The 14859-nt window shown below is 44.5% G+C and overlaps 1 protein-coding gene across 1 annotated transcript in view; it reads right to left on the bottom strand.

Moving 5' to 3' along the window:
• Positions 1-14046, bottom strand: part of LOC111951396 (myotubularin-related protein 5-like) — a 95423-nt gene extending 81377 nt beyond the window's left edge. Inside the window, 1 exon segment of the mRNA XM_023969459.2 lies at positions 13819-14046. Coding sequence (XP_023825227.2) covers positions 13819-13873 — 55 coding nt within the window. The 5' untranslated portion in view covers positions 13874-14046.
• Between the last annotated feature and the right edge of the window lie 813 nt (positions 14047-14859).

The following is a 14859-nucleotide window of genomic DNA, read 5'->3' as shown; positions in this document are numbered from 1 at the left end:
AGCCGGTTAGCCAAGTCACACGGACAGGCGGCCGCAGGTCTAATCCAGGCACTTGTCATCTCCGTCTGGACTACTGCAACTCGCTGTTGGCTGGGCTCCTGCCTGTGCCATTAAACACTAAACTCATCCAGAACGCCGCAGCCCGTCTGGTGTTCAACCTTCCCAAGTTCTTCACGTCACCCCGCTCCTCCACTGGCTTCCAGTTGAAGCTCGCATCCGCTACAAGACCATGGTGCTTGCTACGGAGCTGTGAGGGGAACGGCACCTCCGTACCTTCAGGCTCTGATCAGCCCTACACCCAAACAAGGGCACTGCGTTCATCCACCTCTGGCTGCTCGCTCCCTACCTCTGAGGAAGTACAGCTCCCGCTCAGCCCAGTCAAAATGTTCGCTGCTCTGGCACCCCATGGTGGAACAAACTCCCCACGACGCCAGGTCAGCGAGAGTCAATCACCACCTTCCGAAACACCTGAAACAACCACCCTTCTTTAAGGAATACCTAGGATAGGATAAAGTATCCTTCTAACCCCCCCCCCCCCCCTTAAAGAGTTAGATGCACTATTGTAAAGTGGTTGTTCCACTGGATATCATAAGGTGAATGCACCAACTTGTAAGTCGCTCTGGATAAGAGTGTCTGCTAAATGACTTAAATGTTTAAATGTGTTAACAGATGTTAGGTATTGACCGGGTGGTTCTGCTCTTCCAGAGAAGAGGAAATGTCTCAGACAGTACTGTAGTGCTTCCCCTAGCATCAGGTAGAAGTAGCCACTAGACAACTGACGTGTTGGTAGCAGACCTGACCATAGTTCTAAGTTCTTTAGACCTCACCCTTATAGAGACCATAGTAACCAGAGTTCTCAATCCTGGTCCGAACTCCAGGGGACCCACAGGGACTGTGCAGGATTTTGTTCCAGCATTGTACTGACACACCTGATTCCACTAATCATAAAAGCCCAGTTGATTCATTGAATCAGGTCWGTTACAGGCGGGAACTCTCAAAACTGGGCTCTTGGGCCTAAATTAGATACGGTGARAGACMCTGATTGTCTTGGCTCAGGCACAACTTTGTAAGCTTATCAGTGAAACCTCAGCAGAGTGAGTCTGGGCCAACATGGACAGTCAGGTAAACTAGACTATAGTTGTCTCCTGGGTGATGAAGTAACAGAGTCTGATGTAAGAGCAGGGTTTCCTTGCAGAGCATTCAGACTGGAGCGTGACTGGAATGTGAACTGAGCCGGGCAGCGTGAGGGAATGTCAGACACAMTACTATCAGCAGGACCTGCTGTTGGGTAAAAACTACTGGAGGAAGAGAGGAAGGGAGTAGAAAAGGTGGAGAAAGGTGAGAGGTAAGAAACCGGTGACACAGGGTCAGAGTTGAAGTGGGGGAGGCGTCCTACGCTGAGATGGGGGCCTTAGATCAGSGTTTTCCCAAACTCGGTCCTGCGTCCCGCCCACCCCCCCGGGTGCAGGTTTTGGTTTTAGCCCTAGCACCACACTGCTGATTCAAATAATCAAAGCTTGATGATGAGTTGGGGGGGGGTGCTAGGACTGAGTTTGGGAAACCCTGCCTTAAATTATCATAGAGCCAGTGGCTGAAACACAGAGTGATCTTTTTATTTAACTAGGCAATTCAGTTAAGAACAAATTCTTATTTACAATGACGGCCTACACCGGCCAAACCCAGCCAATTGTGCGCCGCCTTATGGGACTCCCAATCACGGCCGGTTGTGATACAGCCTGGATTCAAACCAGGGTGTCTGTAGTGACGCCTCTAGCACTGAGATGCAGTGCCTTAGACTGCTGCACCACTCGGGAGCCCATCTTGGAGGATAGGCAGTTGTAATAGTGACTGGCTGTAGACTGAAAATGATCATATGGTCTTGGATGGACAGTCAAGGGTATTACTGCACCATAGGAGCTAGGAACATAACCATTTCGCTACACCCACAATAACATCTACAAAATGTGTRTGACCAATTAGATTTGAAGGTAGGCTGATAACAGCCCTGTGTGTGTGTGTTGTGTTCTTGGCATCAGAACAGACCACAACCACAGCTTCTCGCTTTCGTCTCCAAACCACCATGACGTGACAGCTGGTTACCATGGTTACTGCAACTCACAGGATAAATTAGCACATGGTGTGTGTGTCTGCATGGTGACTAGGGGAGCTGCTCTGGGGCCTGCCATCACATTACACCACTTATCCTTAGCACATAGGTCATTATCTTGATCTAATCTTCATAGTTTCAACATGATCAAGTATGTTTCTACCTGATAAAAAAAAGACGGCAGGACACCAACAAGGTTAGCGTGCCATGGTTACTGCACTGTGCAGCTCTGCATTTTTCAGGCTCCTGCAGCCAAACCACACATGGCCGGAATAGTGGATCCATTACAGGCCCGATGCACAACGCACTCTTTCTCCCTCGCACACAGTATACAGGCCATAAACCTACTCAACACACATAACACAAAATTATATCATTTTCAAGTCCATCACCACACCCACTCTGACACAGTCCTCTCTCTATGCGTGCGAGCCAGCCAGCGGTGTAATATGAATGAGGGTGCGGGTGAGTCACTCTCTCTGATTAAAAGCAGCAGAGCAGGCCCAGACCCAGGCCTCTACTTGGCTCAGACACTGGGTGGGATGTACAACGTGACTGGTCACTGGAGAGTATGGCAATAAATAAATMAATCAATAGGATCCAAATATCTCAAACTTTTGTCATTTTCTGAATTTGGAAATAGAAGAGACCAGGAAATAAATAAAATCACTATGCAAAGAAAGATAAACCCAATCCATTTTAAAGTGATCTCCAGTAGCAACCAACACTGGCTTGCAGACAGACCAGAAGGGGGAAACTGCCGYCGCCATGGTGACCGCGAGGGTAATTTTCTTTGTGCAAAAAAAMCTCAACTCACATCCTTCCCGCTAAACGTACACCCGCCCCAAAAACAAAACTGCAGGCTTTCAAGGAGAGGAAATACTCAATTCTGAGAGAGAGGCTGTGGCACCCTATGTAGGCTACCCGAAATTCACGTCCTGGTCAAAAAGCAGTGCACTACATAGAGAATATGGTACCATTCAGACAAGAGAGAGATGTGACCAACAAGTCTTCGCTTTAACTTCGCTTTAATTGTTTTACAGCAAAACAGTCAAGGTCACTATTCGCCTCCAAATATGGTCGACTGATAAACATAACTCACTTCCTTTGCAGTCGTCTGCGCTTGTCTCAGAGGTCTATATTCTGTTTCCTTCTCTTCCTACTCTACTACTTTCTGGCCATGACCACACACACGGGTGAACTTTCCAGTGAATCTTAGCACTGTGAAATCAGTTTGATATTAGAAAAGAAGTCTGACATCTAAGTGTCTGTTCTGTATCAGACTTCTCCATTTGAGCCCGTCTTTTCTACATTACCGGTATGCATATACAGCATCTACCCGCCCTGTCTCAAAGCCCTTAGAGCCCTGGTCTAGAAAGAGTGTTTTGGCTTTCACTTATCTTGGACGGGGTCAGGTTAAGGGGTCAAGGAGAACTGATCTTGCAACAGTTCATAAGCGTCACATTCCTTGTGGAGCATGGCACACACACACATTGCACTACTCACACTCTTGGCCAGGTAGCACACAGTCTGTTAGGTGACAAACTACTAAACTAGAGTTGCCAACATATCACATTCACATCACAGCTGTATGCAGACAGACTAGCGGGAAAGGATCCAAATATCTCCAGMTTTAATCAGTGACACTCTTCAGCATGTTAGCATAATGGTATGCTAATAGAAAGCCTACAGTTGAGGCCTGTAGTGGTCAATGACTTCTAGAGCAGGGATCATCAACTAGGCTAGGGCGGTATACCGTATATAGACACCCTATACCGAGGGATTTTGAAAAAGTGACGAGTGGGTTGTTCAATATCTCTTTGAAGTTTAAAACATTTTAATATTTGTTGGTGMGGCCTTGTTTAACAGAGAACAGAGTGACTATGAGGAGAGCTGTTACACAGGGCATTGACCACGGAGATTGACCACAACAGACAGAAGGCCTATGGCTTACTGACCATGCAGTAGTCTCCCAATGATCTCCTCTGATTGGGACAGGGGAGGGTGGCTCAGGAAATTAAAACAATAGATTTACAGCAATCAAACTTATCAAAACCCTCTCCCTACACTTCACATAGAGCAAGTAAACTGAGGGATAGTAGATTCACTCACTAGGGCAGGGAATTGCCAGGGACCTCACGATACTATCACTAAATAGGTGCCGATACGATATGGATTGCAATTCTCACGATTCTATTGTATTAAGATCTACGATGTGAAGTCGTTTGTGGTGACCAAGGGCACAATATGGCGTCCATAACAATATTGCGATATGCAACTATCGTTTTTTCCCTCCATCACTATCGCTTCCCCTATGCCCCTCTTCCCCTTAACCAGCTCCCCAGGTACTAGTGTCTACCTCCCATGGCCATCCTAGTAGCTGTCCCATCTAAAAGTATCGTCCTAACCCCACACCATCCAGAAGGTAGGAGTCTATCTCCAAGGTGTCAAAACGTCACGCTGTTACATTTGATCTTCCGCTGGCCGACACAGGAAAGAGGCAGTGGATGATATAGCCACAGAATTTCTAAACCCAGAGGCGCAACAACGCGAGACTTCCGGGAACGCTTGCGAAACAGACCAAGCAGACCATGCCGGAATTTGGGAAGTCAATGAGAGAAGTGAAAAAGTATTTGTTAGTAGTCAATTGTCTCAAAATCTAAAAAGGCACAACCTAGATGAAAATATTTGGCATGGGTCCCAAGATCCTCTAAAGGTTCTACAGCTGCACCATCRAGAGCATCCTGACTGGTTGCATCACCGCCTGGTATGGCAACTGCTCTGCATCTGACCGTAAGGCACTACAGAGGGTAGTGCAAATGGCCCAGTACATCACTGGGGTCAAGCTTCCTGCCATCCAGGACCTATATAATAGGCGGCGTCAGAGAAAAGCCATTAAAATTGTCAGAGACTCCAGTCACCCAAGTCATAGACTGTTTTCTCTGCTACTGCATGACAAGCGGTACCAGAGCTCCAAGTCTAGGACCAAAAGGCTCCTCAACAGCTTCTACACCCAAGCCATTAGACTGCTGAACAATTAGTAAAATCGCCACCGGACAATTTACATTGACACACCCTCCCTTTTGTACACTGCTGCTACTCGCTGTTTGTTATCTATTCGTAGTCACTTCATCCCCACCTACATGTACAAATTACCTCAACTAACCTGTACCCCCGCACACTGACTCGGTACCCCCCTGTATATAGCATCGTTATTGTTGTTCTTATTGTGTTACTTTATATTATTACTTTTTATTTTTGTCTACTTGGTAAATATTTTCTTAACTCTTCTTGAACTGCACTGTGGGTTAAGGGCTTTTAAGTAACCATTTCACRGTAGTCTACACTTGTTGTATTCGGCGCATGTGACAAATAAAGTTTGATTTGATTAGATTCAAGCCACTGTCTTAAAATGTCACTTCAGTCTCATTTTCACCTMATTTAAACACCAGATTTACTTAAAAAGGCACATGTCAATAGGTGGTCCAGGTTAGTTATGACATAGCACAAGTGGGGGGGTGGGCCTTTCCTCTTTTCTTCCTATACTGTTCCAGAATCTAGGCAGGAGGCTGATGACATCACGACTGCCATCAGACCAACTCCTTGAATGCCCTACTCCATGAACTTTTGCTCAAAACATTATTTTACCCTTTACTGTGTGTACATTACTATATTTAGAATTGGGGTATCGCTTTTCAACAGTAAAAGCGTTGTTGTTTTTTTTAAATCGCTGTAGGATGCCTATCAAAATCACACTTTAATAGAGAAACCACAGAATGTGATGCAAGTCCAACAGGAGACCACTTGAGGTCTGTGAAAAACCTGAGAAATGTAGACTTTTAGGTGTAATTACTAGAGGTCGGCCGATTATGATTTTTCAACGCCGATACCAATTATTGGAGGACCAAAAAAAGCCTATACCGATTAAATCGGCCGATTTATTTTATTTTATTTGTAATAATGACAATTACAACAATACTGAATGAACACTTATTTTAACTTAATATAATACATCAATAAAATCAATTTAGCCCCAAATAAATAATGAAACATGTTCAATTTGGTTTAAATAATGCAAAAAAGTGCAATATGTGCCATGTAAGTAAGGTAACGTTTAAGTTCCTTGCTCAGAACATATGAAAGCTGGTTGTTCCTTTTAACATGAGTCTTCAATATTCCCAGGTAAGAAGTWTTAGGTTGTAGTTATTATAGGAATTAACGGACTATTTCTCTCTATACGATTTGTATTTCATTAACCTTTGACTATTGGATGTTCTTATAGGAACTTTAGTATTGCCAGTGTAACAGTATAGCTTCCATCCCTCTCCTCGCGGCTACCTGGGCTCGAACCAGGAACACATCKACAACAGCCACCCTCGAAGCAGTGTTACCCATGCAGAGCAAGGGGAACAACTACTCCAAGTCTCAGAGCGAGTGAAACGTTATTAGCGCGCACCCCGCTAACTAGCTAGCCATTTCACATCGGTTACACCAGCCTAATCTCGGGAGTTGATAGGCTTGAAGTCACAAACAGCGCAATGCTTGAAGCATTGCGAAGAGCTGCTGGCAAAACGCACRAAAGTGCTGTTTGAATGAATGCTTACGAGCCTGCTGGTGCCTACCATCACTCAGTCAGACTGCTCTATCAAATCATAGACTTAATTATAACATAATAACACACAGAAATACGAGCCTTAGGTCATTAATATGGTCGAATCCGGAAACTATCATCTCGAAATCAAAACGTTTATTCTTTCAGTGAAATACGGAACCGTTCCATATTTTATCTAACGGGTGGCATCCATAAGTCTAAATATTCCTGTTACATTGCACAACCTTCAATGTTATGTCATAATTACGTAAAATTCTGGCAAATTAGTTTGCAATGAGCCAGGCGGCCCAAACTGTTGCATATACCCTGACTCTGCGTGCAATGAACGCAAGAGAAGTGACACAATTTTACCTGGTTAATATTGCCTGCTAACCTGGATTCCTTTTAGCTAAATATGCAGTTTTAAAAATATATACTGCTGTGTATTGATTTTAAGAAAGGCATTGATGTTTATGGTTAGGTACACGTTGGAGCAACGACAGTCCTTTTTCGCGAATGCGCACTGCATCGATTATATACAACGCAGGACACGCTAGATAAACTAGTAATATCATCAACCATGTGTAGTTAGTGATTATAATTAATTGATTGATTGATTGTTTTTTTTATAAGATAAGTTTAATGCTAGCTAGCAACTTACCTTGGCTTCTTACTGCATTCGCGTAACAGGCGGGCTCCTCGTGAGGCAGGTGATTAGAGCGTTGGACTAGTTAACCGTAAGGTTGCAAGATTGAATCCCTGAGCTGACCAGGTAAAAATCTGTCGTTCTGCCCCTGAACAAGGCAGTTAACCCACCGTTCCTAGGCCGTCATTGAAAATAAGAATGTGTTCTTAACTGACTTGCCTAGTTAAATAAAGGTGTTAAAAATWAAAAATAAAATTGGCRTCCAAAAGTACGGATTTCCGATTTCAAGTTTTCATAACATCAGCCCTAATTAAAATCRGCCATTCCGATTAATTGGTCGACCACTAGTAATTACACTAATTCATGTGTGCACCTAGGAAGAGGCTGTTCAGCTACGTTTTTAACACACATTGGATGGTAGAGTTTGCAAACCAAATACCCACTGGATTGATGAAAATAATCATGATATTTTGACAGTTAAGCATAGGCTACTTTGTAGTTAACATTTAATTGAGAAGGATTTTTGGGAAAGCCTTTCCATCTACCAGAAGACAGTTTTCATTAGCATCATCGCCAACGGCTACAGAAAGTGGTACACCAATACACAGACAGTGGCATTCTCGTTGCCCCTTCAAAAAGTTGCAGGAAATACAAATCACTGATGAATTCTGTTCATGTCTTATGATAAACTTGGGCATAAACTTGGGCAAAATAAATGTTCAATACATATTGTTAAATTCCGATTTAACGCCGGAATTCCGTGAGGGCCCTAATCATCATATCTATCCATCTTATTTACACTACCTAATGATGTCAGTTAAGAACAAATTCTTATTTACAATGACGGCCTACCCCAGCCAAACCCTAATGACGCTGGGCCAATTGTGCACCGTCCTATAGGACTCCCAATAACGGCCGGTTGTGATAAAGCCTGGAATCGAAACAAAGTCTGGAGTGACGCCTCTAGCACTGAGATGCAGTGCCTTAGACCGCTGCGCCACTCGGGAGCCTAAATGACTATTGCCTGTAGGACTCACATCTGTAGCCATGAAATGCTTTGAAAGGATGGTCATGGCTCACAACACCATCATCTCCAATTCGCATACCAATTCATCCAGGAACTCTATAACAGGCAGTATCAGAGGAAGGCCCTAAAAATTRKGCGACTCCAGCCACCCAAGTCAGACTGTCTAGGACCAAAAGGCTCCTGAACTGCTTCTACGCCCAAGCCATAAGCCTGCTGAACAGTTAATCAAATGGCTACCCAGACTATTTGCATTGACCCCCCTTTTCACACGCTGCTACTCAGTTTATTATGTAACCTGATTGCCTAGTCCCTTTTACCCCTACATGTACATATTACATCAGCTACCTGGTACCTCTGCACCAGTGCTCCTTGTATATAGCCTCGTTATTGTGATTTCATTGTGTTACTATTTCCTTTTTTTATTTGGCTAATTGTTCTTTATAACTCTGCATTGTTGGGAAAGGGCTCTTAAGTAAACATTACCTGATACCTATTGTATTCGGCGCATGTGACAAATTAAATTAGATTCTGACTCCKCATAGCTGGCTATGTGAAACGTGAAAGAAAATGAATGTGCCAGAAAACAATAACCCACTTGGCTAAGTGGGTTTCGACTCATCGTTACCACTTACATTACGTGGGGACGTGCAAATTCACGAGCATCATGCTCTCTCCCTCCTCTGTGTGAAGAAATTTGACTGCAACCAAACAAAGCACACAAATTGTACCGGGAGGCGGGACAGACAGAGACTGCATTTCCCTGTCATAGCTCGCTTTGTGACTGACAGGCACCTATCCTATCAATAGATCACTAGAAGATGATTATCTTTCATTCTAGCAGGAGATGGCTTGACGGACTAGCCAATTGAAACTTAAATGAAAAGTAGCCTACTAATACAAAGGCAACAGTWAACAGGTCGTCCCCCACAAATGAAGCAGCGGCCGCCTTTGGGGCAATCATTGTAATTTGGTAAATAACAAATCTCTAAGGCAAGACGCCTTAGAAAAGAGCCAGTGGACCACACTTTGAGGAACACAGTACATTTGCATATTAACAAACAATCTTATCTGGAGTGACCTACAAAAACAGGTGCATACAAAAAACAACCGGGAGGGCGGGGTGAACAACACACAGTAATAATCTGAAACCCAGAAATCAAACAGCTTTCCCCGGGAGAGGGGAGGGAGTGGGGTTGACAACTGTAAAAAAAAAAAAAAAGATAAATAACATATATATATTATTTTTTTATCTTCCATTCACCAGAGATAAATAACCATCCAATCAGGTGCAACYTTTTCCGGCCCAGGACCAATCAATATTGCTTCCTGTCCCTTTCAACCAATCAGCTGATGTGTGCGGGATTATGCGAAATACAGTGGGACACCAGATTATAATTCCTTTCTTTGATGGCGATGATGATGGGGAGGTGGTCTTTGATCATAGATAATCTAGTCCCACCACTGATATACCCTTGGGGGATTGGAACGATTACTCCTCTAACCCCAGGCTGACTGGGAACAGGATTGCCCCAGTCCTGCCCTGAGGGGTAACAGCAGGAGGAGAAGGGTGAGGGGGATAAATTCTCCAAATTCCAAGGAAGACCATCAAAGCAAAGCAGGGCTGGGAATTGCCAGGGACCTCACGATAGAATATTATCACGATATTTAGGTGCCAATACAATATGTATTGCGATTCTCACGATTGGCCACCTAATAAAAAAGAAGATTGAGTACAAGCCATGAAGGAAAAATACTGGARTATTGGTGCAGGTACAGCACACTATCACAAAAATTCTATTTGCAAAACAATAAGATGCATCGTCAAATAATATCCCAATATGTAACTGTATACATTTTTATCCCCATCACTAGCTTCTAGAAGTGGGTCACTGAGGGCAGGCTGCAGGGCCCTGGGGCACTCGTTTGCCTCCTGAATAAGGAGCATTCATTACAGCAGACAGACTGCGATGAAACAGCCACACGCACACACAGCCCCGGGCTGGGGCAGGGACATAAACAAAAGTCCCTCACTATAAGAGCAGTAGGCTTACATCCAGGTCAGAGCAGGGACCAGAGAGTCACTTTACATCATGTCTGCAGGGAGAGAAGTATCCGGCGCAAGCCCTGAGAGAGACCAGACCAGCCAGTATTCAGTGTAGCTCCACACGGAGACAAGCAGTGTCTGTTTACAGCCTAACAGACAGGGAGATGGTAACGTTACCAAGATACCATGGCGAGTCCMATGGTAGAGACATTCCGACACACACACACTCACAGCTCTGTCCCCCTTCCAGCAGCACCCCGTCCCCTATGAAAGACAGATTGTGAGGTCTATTTCTGGAGGTCCTGAGTGGCTGCAGCCTGGCCTGCTCTGGAACCAGGGAGGAAGTGGTAGCCCACAGATCGAGAAGAGTGCTGGCAAGCTCTCTCTCGCCTTCTTCCTCGCGCGTGTCCTTTTCCTCTGCATTGGTTGTTGTGGTGTTTCAGTCTCACTCTGGCAGTCTCCAAATGTAAAGCGGATTCAAATTGTCCAGCAAAACGTAGGCATATCTATGCACCTGACCTAAAGAAGCAGTGGGCGAATCTCCTGGCTGTCAATGACAAGAATGCTTCTCACTTGTCGCTGATAGGTATTTCATATTATAATGAATTGGACACAACACTACAGTAGGTGACATTCTTCATGCTTCTCTCCTCTATACAGATCTGTTCACCTCTAGCTCTTGTAAAGGGAGCAGAGGCACAGTGCTGAGCTCTGGYCCAGGCTCTCTCAGTGCCAGAGCTGTCACTCCTGGGTGAAAAACAACTGCTGTGCATTCTGTCTAGTCCCCCACTTCGGCATACACAAACAGTAACACTCCTCCAGCTGCCTGGGAGGGAGGTAGAAAAGAAGGGGTCAGAACGGAGAGCAGTGTGTGTTGYGGCTGATCATGGAATGAGGCCCTTGGCTTCTACAAAATTAACGACAACTCCCCACCCACATGAGAACACACACACCCCCACCCCCCTTTTCATAGAACACAAACACACAGAGGGACAATCTGGATTCTCGCTCTAAACACGTCTCCCAAGGGTCCGCTCTCCTATTTCCTGTTTGGGCCGGGAGCACCGCGAACGGAGCATCCGATTCGCCGCAGTGTTCTCAGCACAAAAGGGGACGGCTGTCAAAACAGAGCTACACAAGAAACCCCAGTCAGGCTGACCACACCCTGGCCACAGACCGGCCATCTTGGCTCCCCATGTGAAGTCTATCTGATCGATGAGAGTTTGGGTTGAGCACAATCATCAGGCAACCTGACACCTTAGTGACTAATAGAGTGTGTGAATGGGAGCTGCAGGCAGCGATCATCAAGGCAGGGGCGTGCCCTGCAAACAGTACAGTAGCAAAACCTGCCCCACAGGGTGCAGAGAGGTTTTGTTCGTCTGGATATCCTCTTCAAATAATTCAACTGATGAATGCTTTACATTGTACACTGTCGACTCTAATTCAGGTATGCAGGTAAAAGCTTTTCTCCATCACTGAATGTTATGTTGATGACGTAATCACCCAGGAAGCATCTTCTCTAGAAATACAGTGATGTTTCAACAACTCAAGTCTGTGGAAGCAACTTACAAACACAGATGAGCTCACACACCCAAACTGTCAGTCAGCAGTTGTGAAACATTCCAGGCCTGTGTGTGTGTGTGCGTCAGTCAAAACACAGATGAAGCAACACCTCCACACCTGTGCTTTCAGGACATCGCAGGACAGGCAGGCTGCAGCTCTGTCAAAATGTCAGGGAGCACCAAGCTCTCTCTGGCATGTGAGAATGATGTCAGAAGACAATGTCATTGCCCCTGGGAGCATGCATTAGCCTAACGGTATAAAGAGTATCAAATTGGAGTATCGATCTGATTGCAGAAGAGTGGGTATCCACTTTAGGTAATGAGTATGGAGTCAGTGTTCAGGAACAGGTGGTAAGACTAAAATAAGCTTGTGTTGTTGAAAAGTAAAATGCATACTTTAAAGAATAAAATGTCAGATGCATATGTTGCAGCAAGTGATTTACTATGCATGTATATATTATGCATTGGGCTGCTGTAAAAGGGTTTCAACGACAGACAAATCATCATCCCTGATTCTTGTTTTTTTTATTGGGTACGGAGGCCTTGTTTCTCCTTGATCATCTCAGCGCTTGGGGGTTTTAATGTCTGCTTCCCAGATGCTTTACAGGCCTCGTCTGCATTCAGCAGCAAGAACAGCAGGGTAGATACAGGAAGGAGATACATTCTGCAGTGTGCAACGTCCACATTATAACATCCTGCCCGCTGAACCTTGCAGGGATTGCCCCCCTTCAAAACAGACATGCATTAAAATGTATGCAAAGAAAAACAAATGTTCATTGTCCAACCAAGAAATAGGTACACAAGTCAGTTATTGCTTGATTTTAGACGCTGAGGAATTGTCATGCTACGATGTTTCTGCATGCTCCATCTAAATGAGTCATAAACAGAATCCATTCTATAAATAAAAGACGTTACAAGTTTCCAAATAGCTTAATATATTCATCGGATAAGGCGGCTATAATATTCCATGGTGAACATGCCATTATACCGCACGGATCTATGCCACCGCGCAAACCGGGGGGAGCGTCAGATAACGGTCCCAAACACTCAGCGTCCGCAACAACACAACAGGAAGAACACTTAGCATCTACTGGGCTCGGTTCTGTACACTCTGGTTCAAGTGGCTTGGGGAGGGGCAAAGCCATCTAGGTTAGTCCACAAACAAAAACAGACAAAAGAAAACTAACAATACTTCCAWTTCTAAAACATACGTTAGTTGTTCACAAGCATTGTCAGTAAGAATAGTACGCGTTTATCAAGCAAAGATTTGCTTTGCTTCTCAATATGACCAGTTAGTCCTTATAATTTCGACCTCATGTAAAATCTCGACACGAATGTGTGACGTTTGCTTTACTAACTCATTCCTGTTAGCTTGGCGAGAGGTGASATAAAATAGTTTCACTTTAGTTAAATAACAAGTTGGTTTAATAAGCCCATATTAACTAGAAATCTACTCTAACCAACGCCGCCAAACATGTCGTTATTAAGCTAACAAGTATCCTCTACCAAGCTAATTAGCTTGCAAGTTCACTTAAGTTATTAGTTAGCTAGATATGGTTATGAAAATTATGCATGACATAAAAGAAAATGGAACGCAGACATTCACTCAAACTCTTTCCTCGTGGTTTGAAATAACACCAGACGGCTGGCTAATCTCGAGAGGCCTTTGACATCCGCGATTTGTAGTTCAGTGCCCTGCCGGATAAGACACCCCACAACTGTGGGACGCCGTTTCGTCCCGTCCCCGCCTCCCTCTCCTCCTGTTTACCAGGGCTGAACCGCTGCTAATACGCCAGCATTAGCTAGCTAGCACTTAGGAAAATAGCTAGCCCAAAACTCACCTCTCTTATCGAGGTCGTAACCGACCACCACGAAGTAGTCGGCGAGCCTGGCCATCTCGGAGTTCACGGAGACAGGCCTTTATTGCGGTATCCTTTCCCTTTACCGTCGATATTCCATTCACATTCTGTTGGTGAAAGACACATCACGGGCGACAGTAGCATCCTTCCTGCTGTATCCTGCCGCCATACCGTCAGTATGCCTTGCCCTGACAGCGGAGTGTGATGAGTCTGCGCACTGGGTTACAGGGAGGGGCGCATGGCAAGAATGTCCCACAACGTCCCATTAATGTAGTTGGGTGTTGATCCCTTGCAAAAAACAAAACCACTGTTGCCTAACCAGCACGTTGTTAGCTAGATGCTGACAATTATCTTACTGAAAACATGCAATATTTGCGGTAGAATGATTCTGAACAATTAGTGTATTTAGCATGCATCAATAACATCTTGGCTACATGGCATGGTACACTTGGGAAACCTTATGTAATCTACCAAAGAACATCACCATATCAAATAAACACGTTTAAACAAGTCGTTGACAGCTCAAATGGGCTTTTTACAGTGAAAATGACAAAACTGTATCATAACCTTTCTGTGCACTCAACGTCAATATTTTGGTTATCTAAACTAGAGACCATATCTTCCTCATATCTGTCACAAGTGTTCCCCAGCCCGCATGTCATTGCTGAAATACTCTGGAATCAGAGCGTCTGCCAGAACTGATCAGAGGACAGCCCACAGGAATGCCTGCTTTCRCAGTGTGTGTGGTCAAAACAGATGGTAGCCCATTCAGTTGAAATGTAATGTTGACCTATACAGAAAAGAATCTGTATTAAATAGAATTTATACATTTTCAGTTTTACATAGTATGCTTGTATGAAAGAGATAGAGATCAAATAGAACATCACCTCTGTGTGCCGCTGAATAGCCAGTGTGATCCTAACCACAAGTGTCACTCGCATTGTCTCTTCATGATCGCCTAAACAAAACTAAAGTACCTGTTACATAATACATTCATGCCCATGTCAAATTCCAGCGTAAAAC

The sequence above is a fragment of the Salvelinus sp. IW2-2015 genome, linkage group LG24 (genome assembly GCF_002910315.2).
Source record: "Salvelinus sp. IW2-2015 linkage group LG24, ASM291031v2, whole genome shotgun sequence".
Taxonomy (NCBI): domain Eukaryota; kingdom Metazoa; phylum Chordata; class Actinopteri; order Salmoniformes; family Salmonidae; genus Salvelinus; species Salvelinus sp. IW2-2015.
Note: the sequence above shows the minus strand (reverse complement) of the source record. Positions and strands in the feature narration are given on the sequence as shown.